General features: G+C 40.4%; 1 protein-coding gene across 2 annotated transcripts in view; it reads right to left on the reverse strand.

Annotated features, from left to right (window-relative positions):
* Positions 1-23,919, reverse strand: part of LOC127445476 (neuroligin-2-like) — a 271,778-nt gene that overhangs the window by 98,009 nt on the left and 149,850 nt on the right. For both annotated transcript variants that reach the window (XM_051705597.1, XM_051705588.1), the window contains one exon: positions 10,944-11,093. In XM_051705597.1, coding sequence (XP_051561557.1) covers positions 10,944-11,064 — 121 coding nt within the window. In that variant the 5' untranslated portion in view covers positions 11,065-11,093. The remainder of the gene's footprint in view (positions 1-10,943; positions 11,094-23,919) is intronic.

The following is a 23,919-nucleotide window of genomic DNA, read 5'->3' on the forward strand; positions in this document are numbered from 1 at the left end:
CTTTACAGAAAGCATTTAACATCTAATGTCTATCAGAATTACATATCATTGCATACAACAGCTTCAGTATAGAGTACTAAACATGTTACTAATGGCTTTCCTAATCTTCAGATGACCTATACAAACTTCAAATGTCTTATTCAACTACACAACCTTTAAATGTCCTATGCAACTATACAAATCGGAGGGGGGCAAATCAGAAGCTGGCCCAGCTCCGGCAGTCGGGACCGCCAATGACGAGGTCGCCAAGCTACATCACCGCATCCGACCTGCCCCCCCCCCCCCCCCCGACATTCGCAATCTCGCCTAGGGTGCCAAAATAGTCTGAAACGGCCCTGAATGTCATATACAAATTTACAACCATCCTATGACCTATGAATCTTCACCTTCAAATATTTAAAACAAGTAAATCAAAATGAAATAGAATTCTTACAGTTGGATGTGGCTGAACTGTAAATTAAATCCATAACTCCAATGAGCAAAGCATCGGTGACTGAACAAGTGACAGACTTGTGTTCAAGCCAATGGTTTTATCTAAATTATAGTTTGAGTCACGTCACTCATTCTCATTTCAGATGACGGCCCACGATGATGGAGGATCTGAAATTCCTTGAATCATTGTCGCCTCAGCGCTTGCACTGCTGGCCCCTATCCAGGCCCATGATAGAAGCTGATAGCTGAGAGGAGGGGTGTGACGACAGAGCACTGCTGGCAGTGCATGATGAGATGTACTGATGTTAATGATGTCCTGTCACTGCTGCCATTAATCCAGATTCACATTTATTTGTAGTGGAGCACCAGGTGTCCTCAAGGTGCAGGTATGGCGCAAGTCATTCAGGGTGCCGCTTACTTAATGACTGATTGACCTGGCACCTCTGGACCTTCTGCACAACTCCACCATCATTTCCCCAAGCATGACAAGAAGACCACACCCCATTTTGTGTTTCACACCACAGAGACCGTTTCTATCCATTATTACTGGTGAGGATTGCTAAGTTAGTATTATTCATACTTCCATGGATAGGGATTTTTAGTATTCCCTTTAAAAAAATATATTTTGGCAAAGAGTTCTGGCAAACTAGCCACAAATTTGCAAATGAGCTTGTGATTCGCCATAAATGTTTGCCAGAAGTTTGCAGCTCTTCACTGGTAGTGGTGAACCTGCAGCAAACCTTTGGCAACAATGGAAAATTTTATGCAAGTTTGCCGCAAACCTCATTTGCATGTGAAAATGATCAGGGGCGAATGCTTTCATAGCTGAACTCATCTGCACAACTTGTTACTAATAGACCTTATTCATGCTAGCACCATCTTTGATTTTTAATGGGGATGACAACGAGGCTGTGAGGGATTGACTTACCATCTCTTCAATGGACTGTACTGCAGTTTAGAGTGTTTTTGGATCGTTCCGCAGACAAAACATTGATAAAATATCTGTCCAAGAACATTCATTATACAAAGAACTCCAGACAACATGAGGTGTGGAAAATCAGATGTGATCTAGGAGCTTTATATCATTCGTGCCATTGAAGAGACTGTAAGTCTATCCCTTACAGCCTCGTTTTCATTCCCACTAAAAATCAAAGATGGCGCTAGCGTAAATAAGGTCTATACTTTTCTAAGTGAAAGCACTTATTTAAGGACCAGAATATAGGCTAATAGAGATCTGGGATAGACTCTTTTGACTTAGATGTGCAAACACCTTGCAACCACCCAAAACAACTTATTAACCGCTTAGCAACATGCTAAAAACCACTCAGACCACTTTAGCAACTGCATAGTAACATGCTAAAAATCACTTAGAACACTGCATAGCCACATGCTAGAAACCACAAAGAATACTTTAGCAACTGCAAAGCAATATGCTAAAAAAGCACTCAGACAACTTTAGCAGCTGAATAGCAACCAGCACTGAGTAAAAGTATACATTTTTTAATAAACTGTGATCTTCATTTGAATAATGTCGATTCTCAAATCCCAAGATTGTTCTTTTTCTAAATACGGAACTCTCTACAAAGCAAGTAAATCACTTGCATATGAGACCAAATTTAGTGATATGCTACTAAAAATGTCTATGATTAGCCACTGGCTATTAAATGTTCAGACTTCACTCACCAGTTTGAGTAGTATATTAGCTAAGAAGTTCAGCATCCTTTGACTCATTCTGCTTAATGTGTGTCCAAAGATGAGATCCACACAATCCATTTGTCATTGAATAATGTCTCTTTTAATACCCTTTCTGTTATTTGCAATAAATTGTTGATCAAAAACAACCAAACATAAATATTTAATTCTAATCACGAATAGCACATTAATACAAACTCATTTACAGATGCTCTTTACAGAACTGCAGGTTTCCTTAAAGAGACAGTTTCAATTAAATGAATGTAATGTATACTTGTAAATAGTATAAATTATGCCTTAAACAATAAACATGTAACAAAATATAATCTTTGCAATATGATATCTTATTTATTGATGGAATACCTGGATTTTTATATTTAAAAAGAAAAAGCTAAAATGTAAGCAAAATGATGAAAAACAATTTGTAAAATATATATATTTTTTGTAATGTACATACAGTGCTGTGGAAAAGTATTTTCCCCCATCCTGATTTCTTCTATTTTTGTGTATTTTTCATACTAAGTTGTTTTAGATCTTCAAACGAGTGTTGGGCCTCATGTATTCAGATAGAGGACAAAGGCAGGCCTTACACAGTCGTAAAACCTAACTCAGCCCCCAGACTCCAAGTCGTAAATTATACTGATAAAAATCACGCCAAAATCAAACAAAGGGAGTCCAAAACAGACTACAAATCCCATGTAGCCTTGCTCACTAAAGGATTGAACTCTCAACTCCTATTAGATGAGGCACACAACAGAACGTCCCTCAAACCATGACATCATCAGGAGTAGAAATACCTCTGAAATGCTTCCGGGATTTGCTTCCAGCAACTTTGTTCACCGGGCATAGACGTAGCTCATCGCTGCTCTCAGGTGCAACCTCGTGGCACAAGGAAGTAACGTCCGACTTGAAACTGTGGCCATACAATCTCCATCTTGCTGGACGAGTTGAGATTACTCTGTGTTCAACCGAACACTCTAACGGATCCGAAGAAGACCGCCGAACAATCCGCATCTTCATCCGTTTGCCTGCAGAAGTGAAGAGATTAAAGATTTCTCTTCCATCTTCAATCAAGTCGACATTTCTGAGTTCTCCGCCAGCCCGCTGAGAATCAACAGCCGTGCCCGCCAACAGAGCGAGGAAACGGCCTCCCGTCATCACATGAGCCTCAAGGAACCGGGTCGGTTTTAAAGGACGGATGAACACACATTTTGCATCCTCATGCGATTCAAGTAAGAGGTTTACGTCTGGGCAGAGATAGAATATTATAGTGTGTTATTCTTGTGTTTCAAGGTTTTTGCTTGTACAGTTTACGGACCGCCATGTCCGCTCATTATTAATATTCAGAGTATTAATTATCACAAATTTGTTTTGCTGTATTGTGGTCCAACTAAATTGGACTGTTGTGCATTTTCGCCATCGCGGGTGAAACCGGCAAACTGAGTTATCCATTAAAGAGTCAAAGAACGCGGGACTTTTACGAGCCATCCACCTCGTCTCTGAGTGATAAACTAACAGCTGCTTTCTCTCCCATGATCGCGAAATCGGCTTTAGGGCTGTCACTTTATTCTCTCTCTCTCTCTCGTATTAACCACACACACACACACACACACACACACACGTGACCCCTCACAAACATTCTGGCACAAATTTTTGGCTCGTAGATAGCTTAATGCTAAAGCCCAGCTTTGTCCCTAAGCTATCGTACAAGCGGATACACACGGTAACTGGTAGACGCCATTGACTGGTTTCTCTCCGCCCCCATTCACGGTCATATTCCCTGGACAGAAGTCTCGTGTGACATACTCTCCACGAGAGTCACGTCCGCCATTTTGTGTGCATCCCTCCTACACACACACACACACTGTCACACACACACCTTATGTGTTATAGGATTATTTTAGTTTCCATATCTAATCATATCACTGTTTAGTTTGTAGTTGTAAGTCGGACGTTTATTGACTGCATTGTATTAATTATTAATTGATATTACTGCATAAATAAACTTTGTTTATATTACAAAGAGAAGTGTTTTGGTTTGTTTTGCATACGCCTGTGTCATGCTGACGGGATGTCAGTGCTCGGATTCAAGCCTTCATTCATTGTTTTTTTTCCCGAAAATCGATATTCTTCGGATGTCGATTTTCCTAAGAAAACAATCTAATATTGAGACTGTTTTACTATCTGGTTATTAGTCCCTGATCCCAGGGTGGTGCCCCGTCAATGTTAATCCTTATTAATATTCTGTTGATTTTTGATAATTGATAATTATCTTTGATGATTGTTGAATTTGAATGATCAATAAGCTAGTGTTAATTTTAATTAATGTTTCATCGATGTTAACAATTAATGATTATCTTTGATAATTGTTGATTTAAAGGATTAGAAAAGCTAACATTGATTCTCATCAATGTTCTATTGATTTTAATAATTAATAATTATCTTTGATAATTATTAATTATTGCTAATAACCAACTTGCTCCTAAACGTAGCACACAACATTTACTGGAGCCCCATATGAGGTTTTAATGAGTTAGATTCAATTAATTAATTTAAATATTAATTAATAACTAAAGAAATAATTATTAATTATTTCTGATAGTAACACTGATCTAAACAACCAGTAAAGCCCTACACGAGATATAACATAAAACAAAGGCAACCTGAGAAAACACAAAATACAGTTTTCAAATATATATATATAGTATATATATATATATATACAGTATATATATTTTTTATTGAATTAAAAGTTATCCAACACCTACATCACCCTTGTGAAAAACTAACTGCCCCCTAAAACTTCATAGCTGGTTGTGCCACCTTTAACAGCAGCAACTGCAACCAAACAGTTCCGATAACTGGGGATCAGTCTTTCACAATGCTGTGGTGGAATTTTGTCCCACTCTTCTTTGCAGAATTGCTTTAGTTCAGCCACATTGGAGGGTTTTTGAGCATGAACTGCCCATTTAAGGTCCTGTCACAGCATCTCAATTGGGTTCAAGTCAGGACTTTGACTAGGCCACTCCAAAACTTTAATTTTGCTTCTTTTGAGCCATTCAGAGGTGGACTTACTCCTATGCTTTGGATCATTGTCTTGCTGCATAATCCAGTTGCGCTTGAGCTTCAACTCACGGGCTGATGTCCGGATGTTCTCCTTTAGGATTTTCTGGTAGAGGGCAGAATTAATGTTTTCCTCAATTATTGCAAGTCGCCCTGGCCCTGAAGCAGAAAAGTATCCCCACACCATCACACTACCACCACCATGCTTGACCATAGGTATGATGTTCTTTTTGTGGAATTCTGTGTTTGATTTATGCCAGATGTAACAGGACCCCTGTCTTCAAAACAGTTCCACTTTCGACTCATCAGTCCACAGAACATACTCCCAAAAGGTTTGAGGATCATCAAGGTGTGTTTTGGCAAAATTCAGAATTAATTAATGAATTAATATTCTTCTGGGTTAGCAGTGGTTTTCGCCTCGCCACTCTTCCATGGATGACATTTTTGGATAGTGTCTTTCTAATAGTGGAGTCATGAACAGTGACCTTTATTGATGCGAGGGAGGCCTGCAGTTCCTTGGATGTTGTCCTTGGCCTTTTTGTGACTTCCTGGATGAGTCATCGCTGTGCTCTTGGAGGAATTTTTGGAAGGTCAGCCACTTCTGGGAAGGTTCACTACTGTGTCAAGTTCTCTCCATTTGGAGATAATGGCTCTCATTGTGGTTCTTTGGCATCCCAGAGCCTTTGAAATAGCTTTGTAACCCTTCCCAGACTGATGTATTTCAATCACCTTTTTCCTCATCATTTCTAGAATTTCTTTTGACCTTGGCATAGTGTGCTACTGGGTGCTACTTTTAGCCAACTTCATGCTGCTGAAAAAGTTCTATTTAGGTGTTGATTTGATTGAACAGGTCTGGCAGTAATCAGGCCTGGGTGTGTCCAGTCCAGCTGAACCCCATTATGAATGCAGTTTCATAGATTTGAAGATTTAGTAACTAAGGGGCAGATACTTTTTCACACAGGCCCAGTTGGTATTGGATAACTTTTTTGCTTCAATAAATAACATTATAATTTAAAAACTGTGTTCTGTGTTTACTTAAATTACCTTTGTTTTATGTTAGATTTTGTTTGAATTTTTGAAACAATTTAGTATGGGATACACACAAAAACAGAAGAAATCAGGATGGGGCAAATATTTTTCCACAGCACTGTAGTAAGAAGGTCTCCTGTTTCATTAACAGCATTTATTGGGGGAAAATTTCTTTCATATATAAGCAAAATGGACATTACAACTGAAATATACCCAAAAGAATCAATGCCGAATAGAAATCGAATCAAACTGAGAGCTTGTGAATCGGAATTTAATCGAATTGGGAAATCTGTATCAATAACTAGCCCTAAGAGCAACATGTTAAAACCCACTCAGAACACTTTAGCAACTGCATAGCAAGTCTTGTCAAGCACCCACCACACCCTAGCATTGTGGATGCAAGTTTTGCATGGACAATCAACACTCACAATATAGGCAGAAAATGTAAAAATCTAGTTTATATTTTTATTAAAATAAAGCGTTACACTGCTAATCCCACTGTGTCTTCACTCCCGTCACAGCAGACAGGCACTTTCCATCTGTAATTTACACATGCACACAAATACACACATACGCTCTGGCTCACTTTAAAATCATATTTTTTTGCATTATATCTAGAGGGGGAACAGCCTGCTAGTCTTGAATATACTGTATGACTAGACAAAGAGACAGTGAGAGAAAAACATTTACAAACAAACATAAACACTCTTTTGCATGGAAGAAGAACAGAGCTGAGAGGCTGACATCACTAAGCCTCGCTGTCCCTGCTAAGCTCGGAGTCAAGTACATAATGCACTGATACACCACAGAAAGTCAAAATACTGAAGCACCACACCCAGGGTCTTATAATCATCTGAGTCAGCATGCATTCCTCTAGGAGCATTTGTGTGCATATTACAAGTTATCACAAATTCAAAGTAGCACTAACTATTCAACTGGCACTACTTTGAATGTCTCAAATGGCTTTCGTTTTATTCCCTGTTTTATATTAAGCACAAATCTAAAGGCCGTCTTACCCCTTCTCTGGGCAGTGCCGCAGTTAAAGTGAGAAATGGAAAAATATATTTCTAACTGCATTGGCTCAATAAAACCGTCAGAGCCAAAGCTGATCTGCACGAATATATCACACTTCAATATTTCAGGTTTGCAAAAGAATAAAAGAGACAAAGAGGGAGGGAAAGAGAAAGGAATTAGTACTTAAAATTCAAAAACACTCTCAAAAGACCTTATATTACCTTTAAGAAACTCTCCCGTACCGCTCCCCTCTGCATTTAGCTTTACAGTCATACCTAATGGAAAACTCTGTCTAAAGACAATTACAGCTTCCCTGGAGAGGTATTCTGTTCCTGCATTCACTTTAAGTGACACTTTATATAATAAGACCAATTAAGCAGAAACTGACCTATAGCCTATAATTGGTGCACTGTGAGATCCAGTGGTGCTCTTTTCAGCAGAAAATCTATGGCTCAATTAACTTAAATTTAACCATTTACTAACTGGTTATCCTGACCTGAAATCTGAAGAAAAGGGTTGTTCACACTGATAGTGATTTACAGATTTACACCACTACCAGTGATGAACCGCCTGATATACTAGGTTACAGCAGTTAAGTATGAACCCCCCCCCCCCCCCCCAGAGGCTCCAGAGATCTAATTGCTGTTTGTGTGAACCGGTGTCAAAGAATAACTGTTTTATTCATCCCTTGAAATTTTTGTTTACCTTCATAAGGGCAATTTTATTAAAAACCATATAAAATACACACAGTGTACCCTCCATTTATTTAACTGAATAGGGTTTCACTCTGAGCAGTTACTATAAGACTCTGCTAGAATACATTTTAAATAATTTACAGACCCTTTTGTTACATTATACAGCTCTCTAAAGTTTATTTTGATGTATTAAGAAATTAGTAGTGGTTTCAGAGCTAATTTTAGTTTTTTCAACAAATGTCACTTCAGATTAACTTCATATTCAAAAACACTCACCTCTGGGACAACAAATAATTCCACAAGTCTAACAGAATATTATGAAATATATTAAATGTTAACCCCCGGTTCACACTGTACGATTTTTTCTGTCCTTTACGATTGCTGCTTGTCAGAATGTACAATATGAAGTCCGCAGTAAAGACGCCAAGACAGACTGTGCGACATCAACTGTCTTCTATGTCAGACTGTACGATATACAATGCATCCAACTTTATTCTTGATTGACCACCTTGATTGGGCATTTGAAGTCATCAGTCCATGTCACGTTGTCTCATCCACATAGATGCACAAAATTAAAATGGTGCCGCACAAGCAAAAACAAGCCATAGTGTTAATTTTTGCAATATTTTGCCTGGAAAACTTTCAGAAAAGAAAAATATGGAGTGTCTGGAGAAAGTCAAGACTGGGTAAAACAGGACTCCATGGAATGAGCATTGTACAATGCAAACTCAAGGTAATTTTAATAGTATGATAATAATACAAAGATAACGTTACCTAACACTATATTTGTGTTGGTATATCTCATAGACAAGCTAGTATCAGTCATCAGATGCTATGTTTCTGTTGGTTCTTTATTAGTCTGGCATCGCACTGTGGGAGTAGTCACACTGCAGGACTTCGACTCAAAATTTCTGACATTGTCAGAACTTCGTCGAAGGCTAAAGATCATCGCAATGGCAATTAATCACACTAAACGATGTAAGACTGCCAACTTTGCCCAGCGACAAAAGAAATCCCTTAGGATTCCCCAGATTTGTCTCAGACGGCAGAATAGTAGCGAAACTCATACACCGGATTCGATGTTTAGATAAAAGATAAACAAAGGAATTGACTTTGGGGCCATTTTTGCCCCCATATTACAGTTTTTCTCAATCGTTTGGCTCAATTCTCAAATGAGAATAATTTTTTTCAAAACAATAAATTCGAATCTCTGAACAATTAGTTTCTTCTTCACACCAGATTTGAATTTCTTATTCATTTAAGCAAATTGCATGTGTTTTGGCACATGTGTGCAAAAGAGTAAGTACAATTGTATACAATTTGCACAATAACTAAATGCAAATGGCTTGCTGATCAAAACTCATGAGTTGATTCTCAATGAAATTGTCATACTCTTCACAACTTCTAAACATTCTTTCATCATGTGAGCCATCACATCCAAAATGATCCATTCAATTATCAAAATCTGTCAGACATGTATATTCCATAAATATCCATGACATGGAATGTTTGTGATGTCTGCAAAATCTCTGGCCAGTCCAACAAGAGTGGCAGGATGTCCACCAAGAAGATGGAAACTTGTAGCGTTACGTACTGTGAAGAGGTACAATTTTTTTTTATTTTATTTATTTATTTATTTATTTATTTATTTGTACAGAAATACAGTAGGTTTTTTCATTGTTGCGTTTTTTTTTTTCTTCTTTTTCATGGATGTCATTTTGTGGCAATTTTCTGTTCACTTTATATGGCTTTACATGTAAGAAATGTGTAAAAATGGACATGCATATGTGAATTTTCTGTTTACATGTAACACATTGCTTCAAAAATAAATTTAATGCATACATACAGATGTGCGTATCCTTTTTCTGTGTACTACAGTATTGTACTGTTTACCTATTGTTGAAATCAGTATCTAAACATTCAGCTAGACAAAACTGACTGTAACGAATGAGGCTGGTATCCCTTCAGCCGACCAACAGAGGGAGCCCTCTCCTGAATACTGACACTGTTCCGTTTCTTCTATGGTGATTAACTGTTTGCATCATATAAATAGCCATGCTTTTCCATTGTTACTTTGTGAAGTATTGCCAGTTTCACTGCCTTATCAAATGTTATTCCCACTGCCTGTTTATTGCCTTTTTGTTATGGCCATTGTGCCTGCTTCATTGATTACCTATTCTTCGAGTACTGTTTTGCTCTGTTTTCCTGGTTGGACTGATTACCTGTTAACGACTACTTTGCCTGTATCAATGATTACGTCTCTGCCTTGTGTTTTGGATTTGTTTGCTGTTTGTTAATAAACTTCCTGCATATGGATTCTACCTTCGCCTCCATGTAGACTCCCTCACACTGACATTCTTGTATAGTACAGTAAGCAGTCAGTGTAAACAAAAAAGTAGAACAAAAATGACATTTGTATATAACAAACATTTCCAGGGTTGACTGCCATGGTGAAAAAAACATCTAAACATTTTGACCAGTACGGCTCACACAATGACAAAAAACTTTTCATTTTGGTGGCATTGGCCAATTTACTGACACAATAACTAGGTTTTGAAGCATGAATTAAATGTTCTGGGTGAGTCACTACATTTTGCATAAATGCAATAGAGTTGTGATGTCCCATAAAACAGTTAAGACTGTTTCAAAAACTGAGCCAAAGTGATTGAGAAAAACTGCAATATCTTGGGTATTTTTGTCACTTTCAGTGTTATTTTTGGCCCAAACCCTGGTTAATTTCTAACCCTGGTGTGAACGTCTCAAAAGTGAATGAGAGGTATACTTGAATCAATATTTACCTATGTTTCCAATATTACCTATAATATTTACCTATAAAAGTGGCGAAAAAGTGTTGTGTAGGAATCAATGGCTGCCTGCAATCTTTTCAAGCCCTATGAATGTGTATCAGCACTTGCTGATAATCTGTATGGACCAGCTTCTGTGACCAAACATTCAGGCACAGATATCGAATCAGCATGGATAATATACAGTATGAGTACACTATTCAAGTCGACTTACCCAGGACTCCCAGTCTGTAGTTCATGGTGACCACAATGACGTTGCCATATGCTGCAAGCACGCTGGCGTCAAACATGTTTCCGGTTCCTTCCATATATGAGCCACCATGAATGAACAGCATGACAGGTTTCTTCCTACGGTCACGGATGTCTAAAAAAACAAAAAAACAAAAAAAACATCACATTGTGAAAAAAAGTGAAAGCTATAGAAAGTTGAAAGATATGAGTCACTTTTTGGAACTCAGGATGGTTTTATATGAGTGTGATGGTTGGATCCTCAGTGGACTTTTATTTATGCTGATTGTTGGGTCACCTGAAACAACAAAAAGCTAAAGATATAACCCACAAACATGCACTCACACACACACTGCGACAGATGCAGAGGCAGCTGCAATGAAGCGTCGCTATAGTAACTGCCTCAATTTGATTTCCCCATCTACCCAACAGAGGCCATTCCATCAGTGTGACTTGCTCTCATTGACTGTTGTCATGGAGATGTATTACACAGACACACATACTTTCACTTTTCTAACCCCTTGACACCCTCAATCACCACCTGAATCTCAGTCGATTTCATTAAAGCAGATAACTGATGAAGTCGGATGCTCCAAGATGCAGACTGAGAGCACATACGCTTGCAGACATCACGCGCACACACACACACACACACACACACACACACACACACACACACACACACACACACACACACACACACACACATACACTTGTTTTTATATAACTGTGGAGACTCTCCATAGACTTCCATGAATTTTATGGATTTTATACAGATCTAATGATAATTTTTATCCCCTAAACCTAACCCTCACAGAAAACGTTTTGCATTTTTACATTTTCAAAAAAACATCGTTTAGTATGTTTACTAAGCCATTTCCCTTGTGGGGACCGCTGGGCCCCACAAGGTAGGTGATCTCAGGTTTTACTATTCTTGTAGGGACATTTGGTCCCCACAATGTAGTATAAACATGTACACACACACACACACACACACACACACAAACTTGTTTTTATTTCATTGTGGGGACTCTCCATAGACTACCATGCTTATTTTGGATTTTATACAGATCTAACAATAATTTCTATCCCCTAAACCTAACCCTCACAGAAACCTTTTTGCATTTTTACATAAAAATAAATAAATAAATAAAAAACATCGTTTAGTATGTTTAATAAGCCATTTCCCATGTGGGGACTGCTGACTGAGCACCACAAGGTAGGTGATCTCAGGTTTTACTATCATTGGGGGACATTTGGTCACAATGTAGTATAAACATGTACACACACACACACTTAAAAAGAAGTTATTCACCCACACAAGTTTACTTAGATATTGAAATGAGGACATAGACTTCTATTGTTTTTATTTTCTATAAAGCTAATTATAATTACTATACATTAACCAAAACCCTACCCATACCTCTGAAGGGAAGTGTTGAGAATTTTTTTAAAAGATCATTATTTATTCTATGAATCTTTCTTCTAAATGAAGAGATCCCCAAATGTCCCCAACAGAACATTTTGCCAGATTTAGCTCACCTCTGGGGACACATTTGTCCCCAAACTACAGCTAAGTAAACTCACCCTGCCAAACATATTTGTTTTAGATGATGGCAGGGACTTCCATTTGATTTCTGTTGTTTTTATATTAAACTAACTGCAATTATATTTACTATACACTGACACTTCTCCTACCCCTAAACCTAACCCTTTCTGTATTTTACAATTTTAATTAAGACACTATTTATTCCCTTTAATAAGCTGTTTTCCTCATTGGGACCATTTGGAAGTGCCCACAATATAAGTTTTATTATCAACGATAGCATAGCCTGATCCAGACACACACAGACATATTCTGTCACATATGACTGGAGAATACACATCAGCTGTGACATGTACACACACTTTGAGGTTGTCACATAGACGTGTCACTTGATCCAATTCATTTCAGTCAGGATCAAACCAGAAAACTTTCCCAAAACATACACACACTGTCACACATCCCCAGGAGCAGCACTCCAACCCTCAATCTCTCGCCCCACATTTCCCTTCACCTTTGTACTGAATCTATTATCTATATGTCAGTGTATTCTGCTTCATTTCAAACCTGTTGTTTCTCTTAGTTTCTCTGTCTTTCTCCCAAACTCTTTTTAATGGATTCATTTAGAATCTCAGTTTGATCTGTCTTATAACCACCAAAAATATCCAGCTCTTTTATTTTGCCCCCTGGTGTCCTTGTGTCCTCACATTCAGACACTGTAAACTTACCGTAAAATTTATGTACAACAGCAGGCTGAGTAGGTCTGCCAGCAGACAGAGAAACAACGGGACAGAAAAAAAAAAGACATGGGCTGTATCTGCCTTCTCAGGCAGTAAAAGATGTAGAAAGGCAAAAGGCACATCCAAATCAAATGTTTGTGTAACATCCTGTCTAGATTCCTTCAGATTTTAATGTAGGGCTGGGAGTCGATTCCAAAAACAATTGATTCTTCTATTGGGCTTTGGGAATCGAAAGTCGAGCACCGCTCAGCTCTTAGGGTGTGACATGACATGATATTTTATGATATTTATTTATATCTATGTCATTCATACTATCAATCATAAAGAGTGTAAAGTATGCTTTATATTGCACTGATTATTGTAAGATTTCACTTTGCCTCCATTTTTTAAAGAATCGATCAAATTAGTCTGGAATCGCAATCAGAGTCAATTCCAAAATTTCTGTAATTAAACAGCCCTATTTTGTAGGCCACATAAATGTATTCTCCTATGATATGCCACAATCCTGTGTGTGCTGTGTGATGGTTGGTGGAAAGAATAAAAATTGCATGAGATGGAACTTATGACTCAGTTTCTTCCAAGAAATAAGCACTAAATATTTGCTTGGTTATGTCTAAAGCTCAGTAGAATTTGTTTTAGATCATTAGACGTTACGGTGCTTTGAAATCCTATTTGAAACCAGTTTCCTTAGGAGGTACCTTCATACAACAAATGCTGCCTGTTCAGCCACTGACTGAGATTAGGAAGGTAGGAATAAGGAGCAACATTGAGAGAAAGTAGGAGAGTAGGAGAGGGTGTGAATGGTCTAACCCCCCCACCCCACATCCCCCCCAAAAAACAAAAACAAAGGAACATGCCTACAAACACATGCAGAGATAGAAAGTCTCTTGCTCACCTCTGATCCTCTCATGCAGAACAGAGACAATGGGGTGATTAGAAACAAACCTGTGTTTACTGCTCAGCCTGTTTGCATGTGTGTGGGTGCGAACCCACAAACACGTACACATTCTGCCATTATTTCCCTCTGACGCTGGGGAGCTCTATCTCTTGTGTGAACTTAATTAGCTCTGAATCCATTAGACACAGCCACATAGACAATTATTTCCTCTATTCTCCTGTCACCCTCATCCAATTAAACTGGTGCTAAAATACAATAGTGTATTTCTCACTTGAGACCATCGCTCCTGATAGGCTGCTTACCAAATGCCATTGTAGCTAGTGTTTGTAAATATTTTGTTTACTAAAGTAAACTCAAAATAGTTGTGGTTAGAAAGTGCAATTTATGTTTATCTGTGGTGTTATTGTGGTATTGTGTTTAATTTGATTGACAGAATCCATGATTAATGGGAGAAAAGATGAATCGGTTCTTCACTACCAGTTTTGGATCAATATCTGTCAGAAAACTCTGTCTTTACCATCTGCAGAAAAACAACTACAATCTCAGCTGCTAAGAGTTCATCAGCATGTATTTACCCTGCTTGGCTACATGAAATGGCTACACCCAAAGTACTGGAGGTCATACTTTTCCAGATGATCACATGAGATTGTGCACATTTTTGCAGACTGTAAAGAAAGACTTTGTTCCCTATCTGTCACTCACTCGACGTTGTGTCGATGTAGTGACACTAGGGGTCACTCTTGGGAGCCCCAAACACCTCTGATTTTGAAAAAAGGCCTATGGCTCAACTTGGAATTTGCATGCCACTCCCCCGGACATACAGGTATAACAAGAGCTTGCTCACAACCACTCATTCAGATTTTCTCTTCAGAGCTGAGTGGTTGTGTTCAGCGAGCTGAATTATTCTGCCGATCCATTCACCTCAAAAAGCTGTTGGATTTACAGTGCATTACAGAAGCTTCTCCCCCTCTTGCACTGGTGAAGTGCAGAGAACGCCCCTGGGTGCTTCAGCAGCTAAAAGAGTATATTCTTCCTACTGAAAGAGTATATTTTCCCTTCTAAAAGAGTAGCTTTAATGGAGAGCGTCTTTTTAAAGATGACTCTCCGTTTGTGTGTATTTCCTGGTTGCGGTCGTTACCTCTCTGCTTCCGATGGCCACGATCGCGGTCTTTTCACTGCCCGGACCCGGACTCTGAGCTCCTCCACTCTCACTACCCTCGATGGTGGGGCTACCAGGGGGTACTCGGCGATTCTCCAGGTGGATAAGGCAGCTGCGGTGCACCTGGGGGGGCCGCCTGAGACCCCCGTCCAGCGCCTGTAGGGTTACGTTGTCTCTGGCGACTAAGGCCTGCAGTGCCACTGGACAGGCCGCCTCCACCCTGCACGCCATGGCTCTCCTGCAAGTGCACCAAGCCAAGGCGCTAAGAGAACTGCACGAGGGTAGTTCTGACCCAGGATTGATGCAGGAGCTGTGCTTGGCGACCGACCTGGCTCTCCGGGCAACGAAGGTCATAGCGCGGACTCTCGGGCAGGTGATGTCCACCCTGGTGGTCCAGGAGCGCCACCTATGGCTCAACTTGGTCGAGATGTGGGAAGCTGACAAGGTATGGTTCCTTGACACACCGGTCTCCCAGGTCAGCCTGTTCGGCGATACCGTCAAGGACTTAGCCCAGCAGTTCTTGGTGGTGAAACAGCAGACGGAGGCTATTCAGCATATCCTGCATCGGCGCGGTTCAAGACCTCGCACCTCGTCTGCTCGTCACCAAGGGCGTCCTCGCTGCCGCAACAACACCGGCTCCGCCGCAGCCTGCCCCTGCAGGAAGCAGACGCCACCCGTCTCATGGCCGGCCGCCAAGAACCCGAGGGAGGCTTCGAAGCGCCCCTGAGACTGGCCGAGACCTGCTGCAGGCCTAGAGATGGTAAGCAGACCACTCCATCCCCCGGTGGAGGGCCAGGAGGAGAATCCTTTGCCTTTTCTTTGATTCGCTGCAGCACTGGCTTCAGACTCGAGTCCCGAGATGGGCATGGCACCGTGGGACACATCGCGTGGTCGTCACGCCAATCTGTCGCTGCTTCTTCAGCCCTTGGACCGACCTAGTGTTTCTATGGGCAGGAGTTCCCCTAGAGCAGGTCTCCAGGCGCGTCGTGGTTATGACGGACGCTTCCAAGACGGGCTGGGGCACCGTATGCAACGGGCACGCAGCTGCCGGCTCTTGGACTGGCCCGCGACTACATTGGCACATCAACTGCCTCGAGTTGTTGGCAGAACTGCTCGCCCTGCGGAGGCTCCGACCGTTGATCCAGGGCAAGCATGTGTTGGTCCGGACGGACAACACGGCAACGGTAGCATACATCAACCGCCAAGGTGGCCTATGCTCCCATTGCTTGTCACAACTCGCCTGCCGTCTCCTCCTCTGGAGTCAGCAGTGCCTCAAGTTGCTGCGAGCCACTCACATCCCGGGCGACCTCAACACCGCAGTGGACGCGCTGTCACAATAGGTTACGCTCAGGGGAGAGTGGAGACTCCACCCCCAGGTGGTCCAGCTGATTTGGAGTCGATTCGGTCAAGCACAGGTAGACCTGTTTGCTTCCCAGGAATCCTCCCACTGCCCGCTATGGTATGCCCTGACCGAGGCACCCCTCAGTATAGACGCGCTGGCTCACAGCTGGCCCCCGGGACTACGCAAATATGTGTTTCCCCTAGTGAGCCTACATGCACAGACCCTGTGCAAGGTCAGGGAGGACAAGGAGCAGGTCATCCTAGTAGCACCCTACTGGCCCACCCAGACGTGGTTCTCAGACCTCAACCCCCCCCCGGCGAATTCCCCTGAGGAAGGACCTTCTTTCTCAGGGACGGGGCACCATCTGGCACCCGCGACCAGACCTCTGGAATCTCCACATCTGGCCCTTGGACAGGACGCGGAAGATCTAAGTGGCCTACCACCCATGGTGGTAGACACGATCACTCAGGCTAAGGCTGCCTCGACGAGGCGTCTGTATGCCTTGAAGTGGCATCTGTTCGCTAATTGGTGTTCTTCCCGATGCGTAGACGCCCAGAGATGTGCAGTCGGATTGGTGCTTTCCTTCCTGCAGGAGAGACTGGAGGGGCGGCTGTCCCCCTCCACCTTGAAGGTGTATGTAGCTGCCATTTCGGCACATCACGATGCAGTAGATGGTAAGTATTTGGGGAAGCACGACTTGATCATCAGGTTCCTGAGAGGCGCTAGGAGGTTGAATCCCCCCAGACCGCGCCTCATCCCCTCGTGGGACCTCTTGGTAGTCCTTCGGGGTCTACGGGGAGCTCCCTTCAAGCCCCTGGAGTCAGTTGAGCTAAAGGCACTCTCTTTGAAGACTGCGCTCACTTTCATCCAGAGGGTAGGAGACCTGCAGTTGTTCTCTGTCAGCGAAACGTGCCTGGAGTTCGGTCCGGGCTACTCTCACATGATCCTGAGACCCCGACCAGGCTATGTGCCCAAGGTTCCCATGACCCCATTTAGGGATCAGGTGGTGAACCTGCAAGCGCTGCCCCAGGAGGAGGCAGACCCAGCCTTGGCGTTGCAGTGTCCGGTGCATGCTTTACACATCTATTTGGATCGCATGCAGAGCTTTAGAAGCTCCGAGCAGCTCTTTGTCTGCTTTGGCGGTCAGCGGAAAGGGAGCACTGTCTCCAAACAGAGGATCGCCCACTGGGTCATTGATGCCATCATGATGGAATATCATGCTCAGGACGTGCCGCCCCGCCGTGGGGCTACGAGCCCACTCTACTAGGAGTGTGACGGCCTCCTGGGCCCTGAACAATGGTGCCTCTTTAGCAGACATCTGCAGAGACTGTTCGAAGCTCATAAGAGCGTTGGGGGAGGTTACGTGACGGCCTGGTGCGCTGGCTACGCGGCACACAGTGGTCTGCCCGTCTCGCACTGCCAGTCCACGTAACACAGTTCAGCTTATTGTGGCGTTTCGTATAGGGACCCCTAGTGTCACTACACCGATACAACGTCGAGTGAGGGACAGATAGGGAACGTCCTGGTTACTTTCGTAACCTCCGTTCCCTGATGGAGGGAACGAGATGTTGTGTCCCTCTTGCCACAATAATGAACTACCCACTGAAATGGCCGGGACCTTGTCTCAGCTCCTCAGCACAAAACCAGAAAGAGTGGTTGCGAGCCAGCTCCTTTTATACCCATATGTCTGGGGAAGTGGCATGCAAATTCCACTCGCCAATTCCCATTGGCCTTTTTTCTAAATCAGAGGTGTTTGGGGCTCCCAAGAGTGACCCCTAGTGTCACTACATTGACACAAAGTCTCGTTCCCTCCATCATGGAACGGAGGTTACGAAAGTAACCAGGACATTTTCTAGAGTTAAAAAAACTGTAGTGTCAAAAAGCCATCTCACCCAAAAAGAAAAATTCTGTTATCATTTACCCTCAAAATGTGCTTCATGTGGTAATGTCAATGGTTTATCTGACTAAATCAACCTGGCAAATTAGGTAACACCAACAAAAGTCATTTTATGGGTTAGATCAAGTAGAACTTAACAGGTAAAGTTTGTCAAGACAAACTTTGTTGTTGGCTTGTCTGAACAGATGGACAGACAGATAGACAGGCAGATAGATGATAGATAGATAGCTAGATAGATAGATACAGTTGAAGTCAGAAGTTTACATACACTTTAGCCAAATACATTTAAACTGTATAACCTATCAGAGGCTAATTTGCTAATTGTCTAAAGGCTTGACATAATTTTCTGAAATTTTCCAAGCTACTTAAAGGCACAGTTAACTTGTATGTAAACTTCTGACCCACTGGAAGTAGATGTCCTAAATGACTTGGTAAACTATAGTTTGCTAATATTAAATCTGTGGAGTGGTTTAAAATTTTTTTTTAAGGACTTCAACCTAAGTGTGTGTAAATTTCTGACTTCAACTGTAGATAGATAGATAGATAGACAGATAGATAGATAGATAGATAGATAGATAGATAGATAGATAGATAGACAGATAGATAGATAGATAGTTAGAGAAGTAGACAACTTCAATTAACTAACATTCTGTTTGCCCATTTGAACATTCTGTCAATGTAAGTCTATGGGATTTTTCAGTTTTTTGATTGTCTGCTGTAAAAAAATAGCATTCACATCTACATATTTTCAAATGTGCTGTGCCTGGACACAGAGTCAGATTTGATAAAAAATGACACCAAATGCCATTAGTCCTTGAGCATCTCATGACCAATCGCTACAGTATGTGCTAAGTTTGACTATGCAAAAGTGCAAATGACATTTGAGACCCATTTGACATTTGAGGTCACTGTATGCTTTGATTGTCTGGAAAAGAGCAGCATGACCATTCTGTATAACTTCTCATTTTGTATTTCAAGGAAGAAAAAATCATACAGGTTTGGAATGACATGAGGGTCAGTAAAGGATGACAGAGTTTTATTTATTTTTTTTGGTCAACAATCCCTTTAAATCAATAGACTTTTGGCTATAGGAAGATAAACTAACGTTTAATTCTGTGAAAATCAAATACGATTTTCTTCAGTTTGAAAATCACTACACTGAATCAGAGACAATAAATTAAGCAAGAACAAGGGAGAGAAATACAGAGAGAAATTTTATAGACAAAGAGACAGAGAGAGTTTATAGGAAGGAGATGAGGTGAGTGGTTGTGAAGAAACTGAAAGCCGGCGTTTGAGAGACTGACAATTAACAGTCAAGCCACAGTACCAGTTAGGGTACAGACTGTCTCTTAGTGTCTCTTACACATGGATCAATACTGTAAAGAGCACTTTCAGTAAGACTGAGGCTGCAGTAGTGTTATGAATACTTCATAGTGCTATCTTTAAACACACCTATCCAGATGATGACACATATGCATCGTCACTCACATATCTCACACATGGATTATAGTGCACATGTTGAATTGACTACTTTTATGGTGCCTTTTTTGTGCTTTTTGGAGCTTGGAATTCACTGGTCTCTATCTACATTACTTTTAATATATGGAAATAAACAGCTCAAACATTCTTTAGAATATCTCCTTTAGTGTTCAGTGGCAGAATGAAAGTCATATGGGTTTGGAATCACATGAGAGTGAGTAATTGATGAGAGAATTTTCTTTTTTGGGTGAACTATTCTTTTAAGCTCATTTAGGCATGGCAGCCAATTTAATGGTCTGTCAAGTGTGTGTGTGTGTGTGTGTGTGTGTGTGTGTGTGTGTGTGTGTGTGTGTGTGTGTGACTGTGGTCTAAATTTCTTTGAATTCAAGACAGAGGAATCCCCATTCACATTCCTTATACTAAAGGAAAGGAGGGAGGGAATCAGATATAGAGAAGAAGAAGAAGAAGAAGAAGAAGAAGAGAGAGAGAGAGAGAGAGAGAGAGAGAGAGAGAGAGAGAGAGAGAGAGAGAGAGAGAGAGTAGGGTGTTTTCACTGAAACAAAGACATTTCTATCTCTCTACCCGACAGCCTCATTATCAACAACCACAGAAACAAGACAACTATTCTTGTTGGCCGTCTCTGCCCCTTCTCTCCCTTTCTCTCTCTATATATGATATGAACTCTTTCCTTCTTTCAAGTTCACTTGTATTCACTTCTCCTTTTCCCACCTTGTTTTTTTTATTAATTTCCCTTTCCTCTCTAGCCTCTGCTCTATCATTTTTCAGTGCTCAGAGTGTTCTCCCCTTTTTCTATCTTTAATCTTTCTATTGCTGTCCCTCTACACTCCCCTCTCCTTCTCTCTCTCCTCAAAGTCTCACAGGGGTTCCAAAATAGCATGCCTAAATTGAGTTGATTTGATTTGTTTTTATTTAAAGAGGATCGATTACTGACATCCAGCAGCAGCCACACACAAATCTGACCACACACATTAACTATTATACAGAAAGCACATACTGTATGAAAGCCTCGTTTTTCCACCCCTTTCTCGCTCATTATTTTTCACCCTTGTTGCACTCACTCTCCTCAGTACTCAGCTTTCACCTTTCTCACTGGCATGCTCTCTCTTGCTTATTTTAATGGCAAGACCAACAGTAATAGACTGAGCTTTCCTGGTCACTGTTGTGGAAATGTATGTATGTGTGTGTGTTTGGAGAGGGTGTCCTAATTTAACCTTAAGTTAATTCCCTTCTCCATAAACTTCCCCTTGCCCAAGCAAGTCCCATCTAATTGGCAGTGAGATCTGGGGGAATGTGAACAGAGTGGCGCTTGACTGGGTGAAGCTAATTAAACCTATCTCCGTCCTACTCTCATTTAGATTACAGAGAAGTGCTATGAAAAGTACCGCTGTCTGGCATGCTGACAAGAAAGAAGCATCACGGACTGGTAAACCAGAAACAACACAGTAATCTGTGCAAGACAATGACACACATGCATCTAGTTTCTGAATTTAGCCGTTCTGTATTGAGACATTAATTAAACTAAGCAAAGAGCTTCAGGGAAAAACTTATTGACATATGCTGCTGGTTAAATGACCAAATATGGTCAAATATTGGCAAGAAATTTTCTAGATAACACTGCAGTTTTCACTTAAGACACAGACTGAAGTTGATTACAGTTCTAAAGTCTTTAGAAAAAATCTTTAGAAAATCTTTAGAGGTTTTAGCTTTAATTTAAGAGAATGCAGTTGTATATCGAGGCCTTAAATTATCGTTCCATCTGTGTACGGAATACACTGGCTCCTGCAATTGTGATGATTGACAAGTGTAGCCATAGCAATGCAGTAGGGTCTCATGACTGTGATACATGAATTTGGAACTTTTGAAAATGCGGTTGTTCACTTCTGACCGGCAGCTAAACACTTACACTGTCATTGTTCCACGTCATTGGTAGGTGTGACATAGAGCACCACCTACCTTGAGGCTGACAGCTAATTCTGTTTGATGTTCAGTCAGTCACAGTCAGTCAACACAACGGCATGTAGCGTTATTAGCGAGCTGGTGCAAATGTAACTACATCTGTGCGATCGTTCGCTTAGAGACATTTTCCAAGATCATGTCATGAGATTTTTGTTTTGTTTTTGTTTTGTTTATTTAGTCTACTAATGGAATAAAATCTTCCCAAATACTCTCAAGTGCCCATTCACTCATGTGCCATCTGCTGCAAAAGCCATTCACAGATCTGTCTGAAGTAAGATATGCCTCTATCGTCATTCTTTTGACTTTATTCTGCACATTAACACTTTCATACACTCATATTTGCAGTAGTATCTGTGTCATCATAAATCACAATAGCAGAGTGTAACCCACGTATATTATGGCCGAATATAGCATGTTAGCTCATTAGCGTCATGAATTCATAATGTAAGCAAGACAAATAACATTTTCTTTTGCATATATATTACTTTAAATCATCATTGAGTGGTTAAAACAACTTTTACAGACCTAATGTGAATTCTACTCATAGAATGAGGCATAAAGTCATTGATAACATATTTTAATGTCACATTAGTTAGGTTTTACTGAGTGTCGTCATATTTAAATGTACTTCTAAATGCCTAGCACATCGGTGTAGTGGGTGTCTGAATGTTTGGAAACAGTATACCATTGCTCGGCCATTTAGAACTTCTTTTTACTCCTAAACAATGAAAGAATAAAAACTTCTCTAGAAGTATGGCCCTGTCCCAATACCCCCACTTGTGGTTCTGGTCTTGCCTACTTATTCACTTGTCTTATGTATTTCTGGTGTTTTTGCCACTTGAGTGCAAGTAGATGGGAAGACTGTGAGTGTGTGGATGACTTATGATTGCACGTTGGGACACTCGTGGACTTAAAGATGTTGGTGCTGGTTGCGACAGCTGTTTTTGTCTTTTTACTCAGCTGAAGACTGATTGTTTTTGGTAGCAGTGATTGTTATAGCCTACTTAAAATAATAAATAACTACAATTTTACCCATCTTTTCATTTATTAGTACACTACTGGTTGTCGGAAGTGTATTGTAATGTAGAAAATATGTAAGTACAATTTTGTATAATGTTTTTATTATGTGAAAATAATTGTAAATGTTATTATTTTATTATTTATTATATTATATAAAAAAAAGTTAACTGTAAAATTACGTCGTCCATAACTGCTGTAAAATATGAAAAATAAGCAATTTCTTTCTACTTTTTTTCTCAATACACTGCATAAATCTTAATTTAACAAAATAAAAACTTTATTCTATTAATTTGTGTGATCCATTAATAGCTACTAATACAAACCATTTAAATTATATTCTTTGGCTTGTCATTTATATAAGGCAACCAAAGACTGCTTTACACAACTTATCAGTATGTGGTTTCATACAACAAATAAAAAGCATTAAAACATACACTACCAGTCAAAAGTTTTGAAACACTTACTCATTCTTTATTATAATGTTTTTCTTCTTCACATTTTAGAATAATAGTAAAGTCATTAAAACTATGGAATAACATAAATGGAACTATGGGAATTATGTCCAACAAAATCCAAAATAAATCAAAACTGTGTTATATTTTAGCATCTTCAAAGTAGTCACCCTTTGCCTATAATTTGCAGACATGTACTCTTGACATTTTCTCAACCAACTTCTTGAGATATCACCCTGGGATGCTTTTTAAACAGTATTGAAGGAGTTCCCATCTATGTTGGGCACTTATTGGCTGCTTTTCTTTATTATTTTGTCCAAGACATCAATTAAAAAAAAAAAAAAAAAAAAAAAGAAATTTATTAAATTTTAGTTTTATAATGAAATAAATTAATATGGTGGCACAATTATATATATGTATTCGCACTAGTGTGGATTTAGTGTGGGTTAAGTGCA

The sequence above is a fragment of the Myxocyprinus asiaticus genome, chromosome 1, assembly GCF_019703515.2.
Source record: "Myxocyprinus asiaticus isolate MX2 ecotype Aquarium Trade chromosome 1, UBuf_Myxa_2, whole genome shotgun sequence".
Taxonomy (NCBI): domain Eukaryota; kingdom Metazoa; phylum Chordata; class Actinopteri; order Cypriniformes; family Catostomidae; genus Myxocyprinus; species Myxocyprinus asiaticus.